This window comes from Pteropus alecto, unplaced genomic scaffold (assembly GCF_000325575.1).
Source record: "Pteropus alecto unplaced genomic scaffold, ASM32557v1 scaffold95, whole genome shotgun sequence".
Classification (NCBI taxonomy): domain Eukaryota; kingdom Metazoa; phylum Chordata; class Mammalia; order Chiroptera; family Pteropodidae; genus Pteropus; species Pteropus alecto.
This window is the reverse complement of record NW_006441071.1, coordinates 16,136,267-16,149,611: the sequence shown is the minus strand read 5'-3', so window position 1 is coordinate 16,149,611 and position 13,345 is coordinate 16,136,267. Positions and strand designations below refer to the sequence as shown.

The following is a 13,345-nucleotide window of genomic DNA, read 5'->3' as shown; positions in this document are numbered from 1 at the left end:
CTTCTTTCAGAAAAAACAACATTAAGCACTTTTATTATAATAATGAAACTTAAATGAGGCAAGGAGAGGCTGCAGTTTAAGTATCTTTAAGTCACTGGGTTGTCAATTATTAATCACACAGAAGAGGAATCGAATGACAGAGAAGCTCCATTTAAGTCATTCAACATTTTGGAGCTAACGAGGTTTCTCGATTGGTTTCATTTAAATCAGCTCAGAGAATAAAGTAGCAGTACCATGGAATATAACTTAATGTGTGTTCTATAAATAGAGATTTTATAGTAAAATACTAAGCCACAGTATATGTACATAATTTTAAACTTACCTCCGTGTGAAAAGAATTTGAGGTAGGCTCTAATAAAAACGCAGTATAAAAGAATAGTGTATTACGCTACCGATTGTCACATAGTAAATCATCCATTAGTGTTTGTAAAATAATGAATTTTCAATGAGAAATCAGAAGTCAGCTAAAAGGTCAAAATATAAATAAAAAGTAGCTTAAAGTAGCTAGTGCCCTCAGGATAAAATTTTAGGAAAAAAAGCTTTCTTGCAAATCTTTTTAAAGTCTTATGCTTTACTCCTGAGGTGTTTACCCTCGAAAGCTTCCCAGTCGTGTGTAGCTTGAAGTAGGATAAATAACAGAAGGTTTTGAGTGTAATAGATTTGTGTTTGAATCCCAAATTTACCAATTACCACTTATGTGAGCTACTAAATTAAGTTCTGGAGGGCAGAACAGGTGTCTTATTCAACCTTAGAATCCCAGATGCCTCCCCCTCAACCCCCTGCAGGTATGGCACAGTTCTTTCATCAGCATAGGAATCTGATTACCTGGGGAAAGGAGTATTGTTAGTTTTCCTAGAGTCAACTTCTATGCGGATTTGGGTTATTTAAAAATGAAAGGAGAAAAGTAGGGTCACACTCAGAAACAAACAAAACACACACACATTGATGGGGGTATGCCAAAAGGCACAAAGGAGACTACTGAAAGAGTTCCCAATCGTCAAAGCTGCAACAATTTAAACAACGATATAAGTAATATTGAATTATAACCCAAAGTATAAAATAAATATTCATGCGTCTGCACTGATAAATGATTGAGTAAATTAATAAGTGAGGGGAAAGAGGCAAATCTCCCTTGCAGAAGAATTCCAAATAAATTATGTAGATACTCTACCCTTGAAGAAATAGAGCATAACCCCCACTCCTTTATTTTATGCAGCACATAACGACTTCCTTCCAGGAAGTATAGTATGGGAAAGGGGGAAAGAGGGGGAAATCTGACAAACACTACTTCAGCCAGATGATCAGGTGATCCATGTCAACATCAACAGACATGTCATGTTGATAGTATACACCCCTTGAAATGATGTGATGAAAATGGCACTCTGTTATCTTCTTCCCCAAATTCCCAACCTAATCATGAGAAAAACAGACAAATTCCAATAGAGGAACATCTTAAGTGCCTGACCAGTACTCTCAAAACTGTCAGTCACCCAAACAAGCAAAACCTAAGAAACTGTCACAGCCTAGACAAATCTAAGGAGACATGACTGCTAAATGTAATGTGGAATCCTGGATAGGAACCTGGAAAAGAAAAGGGACATTAGGTAAAAATTAAGGATATCTGAATACAATATGGCCTTTAGTTAATAATGATGTATCAATATTAGTTTACTAAGTGTAACAAATACACCATACTATTATAAGATAGTATGGGGAGAGAGTGGAGGGATATAGGAACTCTCTTGTTCCCATTTATCTGCTCAATTTTTCTGTAAATCTGTTCTGAAAAACACATTCTATTAAGTTTAAAAAATTAAGCATATGGAAAAAAGGGCCTAACAGTCCCCTCCCCCCCCAAAATAGAAACTTAGTAAACTAATGTCCATCAATTGATGAGTGGATAACAAAATGTAATATATATTATTTAGCAATAAAAAGAAACAAAGTGTTCATCCACGTGACAAAATGGATGAACTTTGAAAACATGATAGTAAGTGAAAGCTACTTCTCCTCAGAGAGCCTTTCCATGACCACTCAAACTAAAGTTGATTTTTATTTTTATCAGCCTTCTTAGGGATACCTCATATTTTTAGGTCCCTCCACCAAAATGTAAGCAATATGAGAACCTGGTCTTTATCTGTCATATGCAGTTTCAGCCCCAGCACAAATACCTGGGCAAACTGGAAGCTCTCTTAATAAATGGTTGTTTGTTTTTTTTTAAATGAATGTATTCTATGCTATACTATGAATATCTATGCAGCAATTAAAGAATAAGAAATATTTATATGCACTGTCATGGAAAGATTTAAGACTAATAGTTGAGTTAAAAAAAAAGCAAACTGCATTACAATATGTTTTATTTAAAACACGCATTATAAAAATACTTTCTTTGAGGATATTTATGACAAGTTCATAAGTTTCCTGAAGAAGTAGCTTAAGTTAAAGCTGTAATCACTGGAAAATCATTCACTTTGGGAAACAAGGTAAACCATGTGTGTGTAAGTGAAAAGAAACATCTCAAAAGACAGACATTAAACTGACAACATTGCTAACCCCTAAGAAATGACAGTGACTGAAAGAGAAAGGTCAGAGGAAACTGACCTCATCTGTAATGTTTGCGTTTTCACAACACAAATGTATTCATGCAATACTTATGTAACAAAAAACATTTAAAGATCAATACGTTTTAAAGGAAAAAACAAATATTTGAGTTAATATAGATTTTTAAGAGTATAGATTAATATTACTTCAAGCATTTCTCCCACAACAGGACAATTAATTATAAGTCCTTTGTCCTGATCTAAGAGAGATGACAAACTATTTGCCAAGGAACATTATAAAGTATTACTGTGACTATATTATTTAGAAAACAAATAATTAAGTTGTTAGGAAGAAACATCTACCTAGGCTCTCTATTGTGTGCCAAGAGCTCAGTTGGTGCATTAGAAGCCTATTTAATCCTCACAACCACCTTGAATTGTTGATATCACTGTCAACTTTATAAATAAGGAAACTCATTTCAAAGAAAATACTGTGCCCAAGATTAGAAGCAGCAGAACTAGAATTAAAGCCCAGATCTGACTCAGAAAGTAGCTGACTTTTTTTTTCCAGTTAGAATTCCATTTTATCTTTTCATTTTTTAGCCGTTGACTTTTTATTGGGCAATTTGCCAACACAAAATAAGCATATTCTCTCAACCATGAATTAAGACAACAGATTCAGGAGGCAAATGAATGAATATAGAGAAGTTATATATAAAAGATACAGAATGCAGGGAAAAGGAAAAAGATAATCTAATCAATCGGCCAGCCTCCAACCACTGGAACCATTCAAGATACACAGATGTAATTCTTCCATTTAAAATGCTAAAAAAAAATTCAAAAAGCCATTTTGAAAGCCTTCTCTGATATTTAATGATGACTAGTTTGGGAAAGCTCTTCTTGAAATCCATCTAATGTTATTTTCCTACAATTTATGCTGGCCTTTAGTAGAAATAGGAAAAAAGTAAGCCATTGTATACTTACACACTAACTACTTATATAAAGATCATTGAATTATCAAAAGTTTCTGCAGTTATATCTGAAGGTTTGTACCTAGTCACTTTTTATTTTATATTGAAACTTTTAAAGGTTCAAAAATAACCAAGATGAACTTAATACCAGTAGTAAATAAAATCTACTTAAAACTAAGAGATGGTTTCAATTAATTTCTTTGACTCAGACTTCTTCCACTTATAAGTCTCTAGCCAAAACAAACCTTTTATTTCATTTAATAAAAATAGTGACATTTGTTTTCAAAAATTTTTGTCAACAAAATCATACCTATGCAACAAACTTAAGTTCTAAAGGAAAATGACAATGTTGAATTAAGTTTTATCAGCATTATTATAAATAACTTCCATGGGTAAGAAACTCAACATATGTAAACTCCGAAGCCAACTCTTAAAGATATTTTTGTATTTCTATTTGAAAATCTATTTAAAAAAAAAAAAAAAACTACAGAGGATATTATTATATTTATTGTATAAGTGTCAAATACTTTACAGTACTTATTTACTATATCTTATGTATTTTATAAAATAAATATATTTTAAAGTACACTGGAATTCATAACAGAAGTAATGCAAAAAACAGATAACTGAAATATACCCAGTAAGAAAACTGATTCCCAATATTATCGTCCAATCCTTTTGATAAGAAATGCTTCTAATGTTATGGATACACTTGATCTTTGAAATGTGTTGTCCACCGCTTTTCTGTTTCTGTCACAGTAGCTATAAATAGTTGTTTAAGGATATCCTTATCTAAATTCCTGCCTGCAAACAGAACAAAATGTGGTATGATTATACTTTGCTTATTATAATGACACAGTTTACCTATCAATTCCAAATCTTTAAATGCTTGATCTTCAGAAATTTACAAAAACAATAGTATCTGAGTGATTCCTTCCTTAACTTTCTGGTTAAGTCCCCCAGAACCCAATTAACATTTGGATTAATCACTTTTCTAACATTGTTTGAAGAGTTAAAGGTCTAACAAGTTCTTATGTTATCACATGATTAAGACAAATACATTAACCACAATCTTATTTAGTTTTAAACAAGGGATTCTAATTGGTTAATACTGCTTCTCCTTTCAAATATATTTTTTGCTTTGCTTTAAAATTTAACTCTTTGTAACTAACCAATGAGAACCAATCGATTTGTTCTCTCAGTGTCATCTTTCCAGCTCACTGGAGTCTCCTCCAGATCATACAGCTCATGGACACCTTGAACAATCACTTGCTGTCGTTTGTCTTTGATAGACACCAGCCCCTGGTCAGAGGAGAATGAATAGTCAGCCTTATTTTGAACTGAAAAGCAGACATCAAGCACTGATTGATGTTAATAGATTAATTTTTCCTACTCCTTTTTAAAATACAAACTTATAAAGAAGATGCTGTTAAAATTATTTATTTCCAGTTATTTGAGCATTAAAGAAGTAGTTTCTTAAAGCTTTCAATTTTTAAAAAGGGTTGTGCACATTGATTTTTTTCTAATGACAAAATTAATACATGTATAAGGATGTTCTTTCAGTGTTATAACTAAAAACTGAAACAACAAAAATGTATTAGATTCTACTAATTAATCTATTTTTAAAAATTGTATACTTTTCACAGTTTTAGTGGAACATTTGAGAAGTTAAAGGAGTTTGGTGATAAATCATTTGTTTTTTAATGAGTTGCAACATATGGGGTAGATAATGATGAAATAAAGAAAAAGACTATTATGTTTATCTGAATAAAAAGTTCATTTTATATGATTTGCAGAAATGAGGGACAAATTATCTAATAAACTGCCTCCTATAGAGATGAAATCATTTCTCTGAAATTTGTTATACATAGTTGTTAAAAAATTGATAAATATTAAAAAATAAGAGACAAACCACTGACAGTCATTTTAAACATAATTTTTGTATATTTTTTGTGTATTTATGTATTTTGGGTGTTATGTTTTTCTAGTTTTTCTTTTCCTGTGCCCAGTTGTGTTTTCTGGTTCTTTCCCCCAGTTTTATTGAGAACAATTGACATACAACATTGCATAAATTTAAGATGTACAACATAATGATTTGATTGTTTTCTGCTTTATAAATTTGAATTTTAATAATAAATAAGAAACTCCTTGGAAAGAATTACCCTAGCATCAATTTTGTGTTACTTGTATACAACTCTGAAGCATTAGCTGTTACTAAACATTTTAAACATGCTGATTATATTGGACTACTATGTGTAACAGGAAAGAGTAAGAAGTCTGTGGAGATAAAGACTGTGTTGTTCCAGATTCACTCAGTGTTGCTGTGATGAGAGGAAGGCCAAAGGAGGAATCAAAGAGGACAACTGCAGAAAAATTGTCACATAGCTAAGGACAAAATTCAAACCGAGATGGTGCAGGATGAGCCACTGAACTCTGTGTAGAGGTCTTGGTGGCAGCATTAGTATAGTGCCCAAAATGGCTGCTTTCTAGGTACCACCTCCTATTCAGTACTATGGGATATATGCAGTTACAGAATGAAATACGATCTACCAGTTAGGATGATGGAATGTAGATGGTGCTACAGTCATTAAAACAGCAGGATCAGCTGGGAAGGGTTTGAGATTCACCTGTGTTGCTCCGCAACACCAATCCCAGCGAGAGCCAGCACAGGGAGTGAAGAAATCTCAACCTAAATAGTTTCTCCATAGTCTCAACCTTTGTCATTCTAGTGACCCCAGGAAGTCAGTCCCTAAATGGAGAATCTAGTTACTAAAAGTAATAATAATAAACAGTAATAATAAAAAGTATATGCACTTCTGGAAACAAGAGCAGACACTCAAATGATTGCTAATAGGTTAAGCACACAACCTAGAACCACTGCCCCTTGGAAAAAACACCTTTTGAGACATAAATACCAAAATGTCAAGTATTATGAATGGGTTTCCAAACACTGAGCAAGAATTCTCAATAGTCTTTGGTAACTTTTTTATAATATGACAAATGTTTAGAGTCTGCTAGATGCATTAAGAAGCATAAGCTTCATCTGCAGCAAGATTTCTAATATTATTTCTCTGTTAATCAAACTCTCTTGGAAAAATAAACACAAGAAAACATTCAGTTTTCTCTAACTGACCAAACTATGTGCTAAAGGAGGGAGAGTTTCAATCAGTCAAGCACAACCTAAACTGCTCAAAACATCTTGGAGTAGAGAGCATGAAGTAACATTTCAAAGCCCACAGGTTGTTTTAGCTGCAACACTAAACAAAGCTGTACAAAAAAATCATGTTTTATGAAGTGATTTCCAAAGCTTCTTTTCAGTAATGGAAATAAGGAAAAATGTAAATAGGCAAAGGTTATTTGTACTAAAACTGGTGCTTCTGTTTAAGACCAATATGATTTTATATAACAGCCAAGAAAGAGACTTTGTCCAAAAGTATAAAACTGTATACTGCACCTTTAGTCGTATGACCTCCATGCAGTCATCATCCTTGTTTCTCACATTCTTTTCCCATAGAAGATTCTGTATTGAGTGACATATTTTAATAAGATCAACCATTGCTACTAGCAACAATGTAACAATACAACTGATAAATCATTAATCAGTTAAATATTGTATTCACCTGAATAAATACATTTAGACTTTCTTCCTTTGCATTTCCTGGTACTTCAAATGTGACTGTAATAATACTCTGTAAATCAAGAGAGATAATAATGATTTTTATAGTAATGTCAATATAGTTTTTAAAATCATAAGTTTTAAAATGAAAAGCAAGGAACACATTCATATAAATTTCTGTTGCCTAACCATACATATTAGGTATATTTTTTCACTATTATTTGCCAATTTTTAGTATCAGCAACTCTATTTTCTGTAGTCTGCAGAGTTAATCAATAGTTCAGCATTTACACAGAGAAACTCATGAAAGGATATACTCATCATGTAATTCATTCTTTCCAGGATTCCCAGCACTAAGAGGGACTGTAATACATATCTATAGTGTATCAGCTACATACTGAGCCAGGTACTTTTGCCTAGGTCATCTCATTTCATCTTTTATTTACTTGTGACAACAATCCTGTGGAATGAAGAGAATGATTGCCATTTTATAAACCAGGAGAAATAAGGCTCAGAAAAAAATAAACTACCCAGAACCAGGTGTAAACTCAAAAGCAAAATTTTAACTCTGTTCTTTGGAAAAACTAAATACTAAGGAAAGGTTTGGTTTATCTCTGACCAAGCATGTGCCAAGGGAAGAAGAGTTCCTAGAGATGAGAATAAATAGTAAAATGTCATCTTTGGTTTAGAAGTTGACATCATTATTAAAGGTTAACTTGGAGACTTATTTTTCCTCCTTATCTTAATAAATCTCATTGTTGACTCCAAGAAACCAGAAGCTTTAGATTTTCTCTAGTCAGCTGCATAATTAAAATCCAAAACTCTATTTGTTACTGTGACCCAGAATTTCAAACTAAATGATGAAAATCTTCAAAGGCTAAAAACCCAATAAAAACACAACCCCCATCTTGGATAATGAGAATAAGATACTCAAGCCAAGTTTTAAAATAGGCAGAAAGAACATACTAAAGCACAGATTTCTATCATTTCCTAGAACCACGTATCTTAACAGCAATTTTACTCACCAGTAGAAAATCAAAGACTTATAGTAGAAAATATGAAAAGACCAAAACTGTTTTTATCCAAATATAGTTAGAGAATAGCTAAAGGTAAGTATTAAAGACCAATGTAAGCACAAAATATATTGGCATTAGTCTCTACTATTGTTAGTTAGTAGGAAAAGCAGATAACACTTTCTAGACCTGCAAGTTGACTAAAATTGGACTTAAAAATGTCAGAATTTTAAGAGTATTTACTCTGTTGCAATGGCCAAATGGTAGAAACTATGTAACATTAATGGATGAATGAATAAAGAAAATGTAGTACAATAATGTAGTATAAAAATGCAGAATAATAGAACATTATTCGCTCTAAAAAAAAAGGAAATCCTGTCATATATTACAACATGGATGAATTTTGAGGACATTATGCTGAGTGAAATAAACCAGTCACAGAAGGACGAAAGAACATACTAAAGCACAGATTTCTATCATTTCCTAGAACCACGTATCTTAACAGCAATTTTACTCACCAGTAGAAAATCAAAGACTTATAGTAGAAAATATGAAAAGACCAAAACTGTTTTTATCCAAATATAGTTAGAGAATAGCTAAAGGTAAGTATTAAAGACCAATGTAAGCACAAAATATATTGGCATTAGTCTCTACTATTGTTAGTTAGTAGGAAAAGCAGATAACACTTTCTAGACCTGCAAGTTGACTAAAATTGGACTTAAAAATGTCAGAATTTTAAGAGTATTTACTCTGTTGCAATGGCCAAATGGTAGAAACTATGTAACATTAATGGATGAATGAATAAAGAAAATGTAGTACAATAATGTAGTATAAAAATGCAGAATAATAGAACATTATTCGCTCTAAAAAAAAAGGAAATCCTGTCATATATTACAACATGGATGAATTTTGAGGACATTATGCTGAGTGAAATAAACCAGTCACAGAAGGACAAATACTGCATGATTCCACTTATACGAGGTATCTACATAGTCAAACTTATAGAAGCAGAAAGTAGAATGGCAGCTGCCAAGGGCTAGGGAGAGGGGAAAATGGAAAGTTGCTATTTAATGAGTACAGAGTTTCAGTTACGCAAGGTGAAAATGTTCTAGAGATCTGCTGTACAACAATGTGCATGCAGCTAATAATACTGCACTATACACTTATAGATTTCCTAAGAGGGCAGATCTCATGTTATGTGTTCTTTTACCACAATTTTAAAAAGTTTATTTTTAAATCTTAAACACTGCTTTTAAACTATGTTTTTATAAGTTTAGAGTAATAGTATGCATTTAAACAAAACAAGTCTTTCCTCTTCAAAGCAATACTTACAAATACCTAAAACTCTATATCAAAATGTATAGCAAATCACATCAAAACACATAGCAAAAGACTGCCAAGTAAACGTTATTTGTCAGTTTCAAAGGACAGTAGTGATTTAACCTTCAAAAATGCTAAACATGTCTTTTATTCAAGTTGGATAACTTGGTTTTTAATATTGAGAATGCCTCAATATAATACTCAATATTGCTTTATTCTTAAAGAATTTTATATCAGGGAATGATTTTTGCTTTCTGAAGGTTAGAGATATGACAATATTTCTAAGGGGTTCAATTAACTTCAGCATGAGACTTTTTTTAAAGTTTTAAAAATTAAGACAATGCATCATGGGGCTCAAGGAAGGAAATACACATTTTAAAACCAGAAGTTTTTCTATACTCTTCTCACATTAAAAAACCCTAAAAAAGATGAAATCCATAAATTCTCAGGGAAAAGATAAGGGTCACAGCTCATTATTCATAATTAGCCCTACTAATTAAGTATGTATAGATTGCCACTCAGGTTTTCTTATCTACTTTCCCATCCTCCAACCCCAGGTCCTCCTTATAGGGAGTGAACAAGAAATCCATGAAATATAAGAACTGCACCAAACATCATTCAGAGATACACTATGTCGTAGGTAGTACCCATTTCAGACTTTTTTTTTCCAGTTTATTTTTGTTTTGAATCTAAAATTAACTTCTCCTTTAACACAGAAAGAAATAGAAAACTGAGACAAGTAATTCAGAAAACTAAAGTAAAATAAGGTACTGCTGTTAAAATAAAATTTAGGAATAATCCCTAAATTTTATGAATTTGTGTTCGGCTTGTTTTTTCTTTAACCTATTAGGTTATTTCCATTTTCTACTATTTTGCAAACAATATCTAATATGTAATAACTTCTATGTTTTCTTCATCTAGAAAACTAAGCCCACTAACATGCTTAAACCCAAAACCTGCATCTCCATACTCCAGTCCTCCGCTCCTCTTTTCCTGTATAATCTCTACTGTGATATCCTGCAACCTGGTAAACAGCTGACTATTTGGCGTTTTCATACAAATCAGTTTGCCTTCCAGATTTCTCTATTTCTAGGCTCCTCTAGTCAGCAGTCCCTAACCTTTTTGGCATCAGATATCAGTGTTCCTATGAGAATCTAATGCCTGATGATCTAAGGTGAAGCTGAGGCAGTGATGCTAGCGCTGGGGAGCGGCTGCAAATACAGATGAAGCTTTGCTTGCATGCTTGCTGGCCGGCCTGTCGCTCATCTCCTGCTGTGCGGCCCGGTTCCTAACAGGCCATAGACCGGTACCAGTCCATAGCCTGGGAGTTGGGGACTCCTGTTCTAGTTAATCTAGGCTTGTTCCCCATCACTTCTCTCTCTTCTTACTGCTCCATCATCAGTTCGTTAGGTTATTCAGACAAGTCTACCTGTGAAACAAATGGTGCTCAGTTTATCCCACTTCTATTCTCAATGTAACTAACATAGTTCAGGCCCCCATTACAGAGCATCTGAACTTCTGCAATATCTTCCTGCTTGGTTTCCCGACTCCACACTCCAATACAGCTCGCCTGACACTATCTGCTAGCACAGTATCAGTTCTTTATGCCTGGAAAATCAAAGCCAATACCAGAATCCCAGTACTAAGCATTCACCAAGACTTCTGTGCTAGAGTTCTACTCTTCTAGAACATTTTCTCTTTCCCACTTTTAAACACTTGAATTGTTCTTTCCCTTACTTTAACTTCCAGATCAAAAAAAAAAAAAAAAAATTTACCAGTTTGAGGTTACTTTTTTGGTATAGTCAGAACAGCAGTTACCTCTTTGGGAGAAGGTTACTGACTGGGAAGAGGCACAAGGGAACTCTCTTAATGGTTTTGGAAATCTTCTATATCTTGATCTGAGTGGGAATTGCAGAGATATGTGTTCACATATAAATATGGACAGATAAGCAAGTTACAATATATGTGAAGATATGTTGACTTATATACTAAAAATGCATTATACTTTATTTACAGTATATAAAAAAATACTATCTTTTACAAAGCCTCAGATCTAAATCAAATGAGACTGTTCATGCTTCTCAATTACATAGCCCTTTGTCTGCAATAACAGTATATCCTGTACTATGTTCATATATCTAAAGCAGGAAAGTGCATCAAAATCTTCTGTAGATCTTTAAAAAAATAGACATGCTCTAGTTATTGATGAAATGACATAATGTCTGGGATTTGCTCTAGCAGGGATTATGGGTACATGCAGATTCATTATACCATTCTTGTTATATGTGTGTTTGAAATTTTCTTTTTAAAGAAGTTTAAATAATACTGCAGCAAAAGAAATGTTGGGAAGTTAGATGAAATAAAATCGGCAAAATGTTGATGGCCATTGCAACTCAGTCATGCATACAAAGGGTTCATTTTACCATTCTACTTTGTATATTTTTGAAATCTCCCAAAATAAAATGTTAAAAATGTACATATACATTAATATGTACATACCCAAGGCCCATTCCTGAATATACAAGGGGTAATGACAACTGAGTATCCAAGTTTTTTTTAAAAAAAGCTCTAAAATTTATTCTGATGTACACTCCCATTTGAGAATCACAGTTTATCATTCTTTTAACATTCACTGAGCACCCACCATATACCTAGCAATGAGGATTTTTAAGGAATTGACAGACTACTGTAAGAGAAAAGGATTTCAACACAAACTATAAGGCATTATAAATGCCATGATAGGGGTACATTCAAAATACTTTTTTAGAAATAGTTTCAATAAAACAGTCCTAAATAGAACCAATGCAGTTAAAGAAATACTCTAAAAATATTTTAAGATTTTTTTACCTGATCAAGGTGAGGTTGTGTTGTTGGCAAATGTTGAAGTTTTTTCTGTAAACTAAGAACAACTGATTATAAATTCAGAGATCAACACATTTCTGATTTAACGTTGTACACTTCTTGGAGATACAAAGCTAAATAAGGAAGAGAAATTCCACAGTTGAATCTATTATATAGTTTACATGTAGTTCACATATTCTAATAGAGAAAAGCTGGCAGACTGTTTAAAAACTTTTTAAAAAAAGTACATACATTCACATGCATACATATATACATAATATAAAGAAAAATTAATCTTTAGCAACATTATTTTGTGTGGTTAAATATGTCAGTAGATTTCTTTTTAATTCCAACAGATCTAACACAGGCCTAGAATAATATACATAAGCATTTACTATTGCTCAAAATTTCATCAACTCTCCCTATGCTTCCCAATATGAACATGCTGGTACCTAGAAAAAATGTTAGAACAAGTTTTCTCTTATCAATGTTTTCCCTTGAATACAACTACTTAGTAAAAATAAAGAGTATCCAGAAATATAAACCTTCTAGTCAGTTACCCATAGTTGAGAGAACATAAGTCAGAATCTTAAAAATGCATTGTTTTCATATAAAAAGAGCAAGAAGATCAATATGGCATAACAAATTATAACCATAACAACTGTAGCATACATTTAGACACTGATGGGGGTAGGCTGGGAGAAGGAAAGGACTTAAAACCTTGCAGATGTTTTGCCATAAAGAACAGTGAGGGGTAAATTAGTAACAGCAAGTTTAGTAAAGAGAAAAGGCTTGTAGGCACTGTTGGAGAGAATGAGTCTCACTGGAGGGGGGTAGTAGGGAAGGAAGTGTCAAATTAAAATCTTCCCAGCTGGTTGCTCAGGAAAGGATTTTCCTGTTTAACAATTAAGCACAATGAAAAGTTATGCAAAGACCTTATCTATAGTGGGCATCACATTAAATGGCTACTTCTTTAAATGTCACTAATGCATTAAAACTGTTCTTAAACAAGTGTAAATTGATATCACCTTAGAATGCATATGC

General features: G+C 32.8%; 1 protein-coding gene across 3 annotated transcripts in view; it reads right to left on the bottom strand.

Annotated features, from left to right (window-relative positions):
* Positions 1-2,340: 2,340 nt before the first annotated feature.
* LOC102886597 (COBW domain-containing protein 2) overlaps positions 2,341-13,345 on the bottom strand; it is a 42,313-nt gene continuing 31,308 nt past the window's right edge. For 2 of the 3 annotated variants that reach the window (XM_006918400.3, XM_025051429.1), the window contains 5 exons: positions 12,308-12,359; positions 7,132-7,200; positions 6,966-7,031; positions 4,684-4,813; positions 2,341-4,315 (listed from right to left, as the gene is read on the bottom strand). In XM_006918400.3, the coding sequence (XP_006918462.1) occupies positions 4,212-4,315; positions 4,684-4,813; positions 6,966-7,031; positions 7,132-7,200; positions 12,308-12,359 (421 nt within the window). In that variant the 3' untranslated portion in view covers positions 2,341-4,211. The remainder of the gene's footprint in view (positions 4,316-4,683; positions 4,814-6,965; positions 7,032-7,131; positions 7,201-12,307; positions 12,360-13,345) is intronic. The other variant, XM_025051428.1, reaches the window with a different exon arrangement.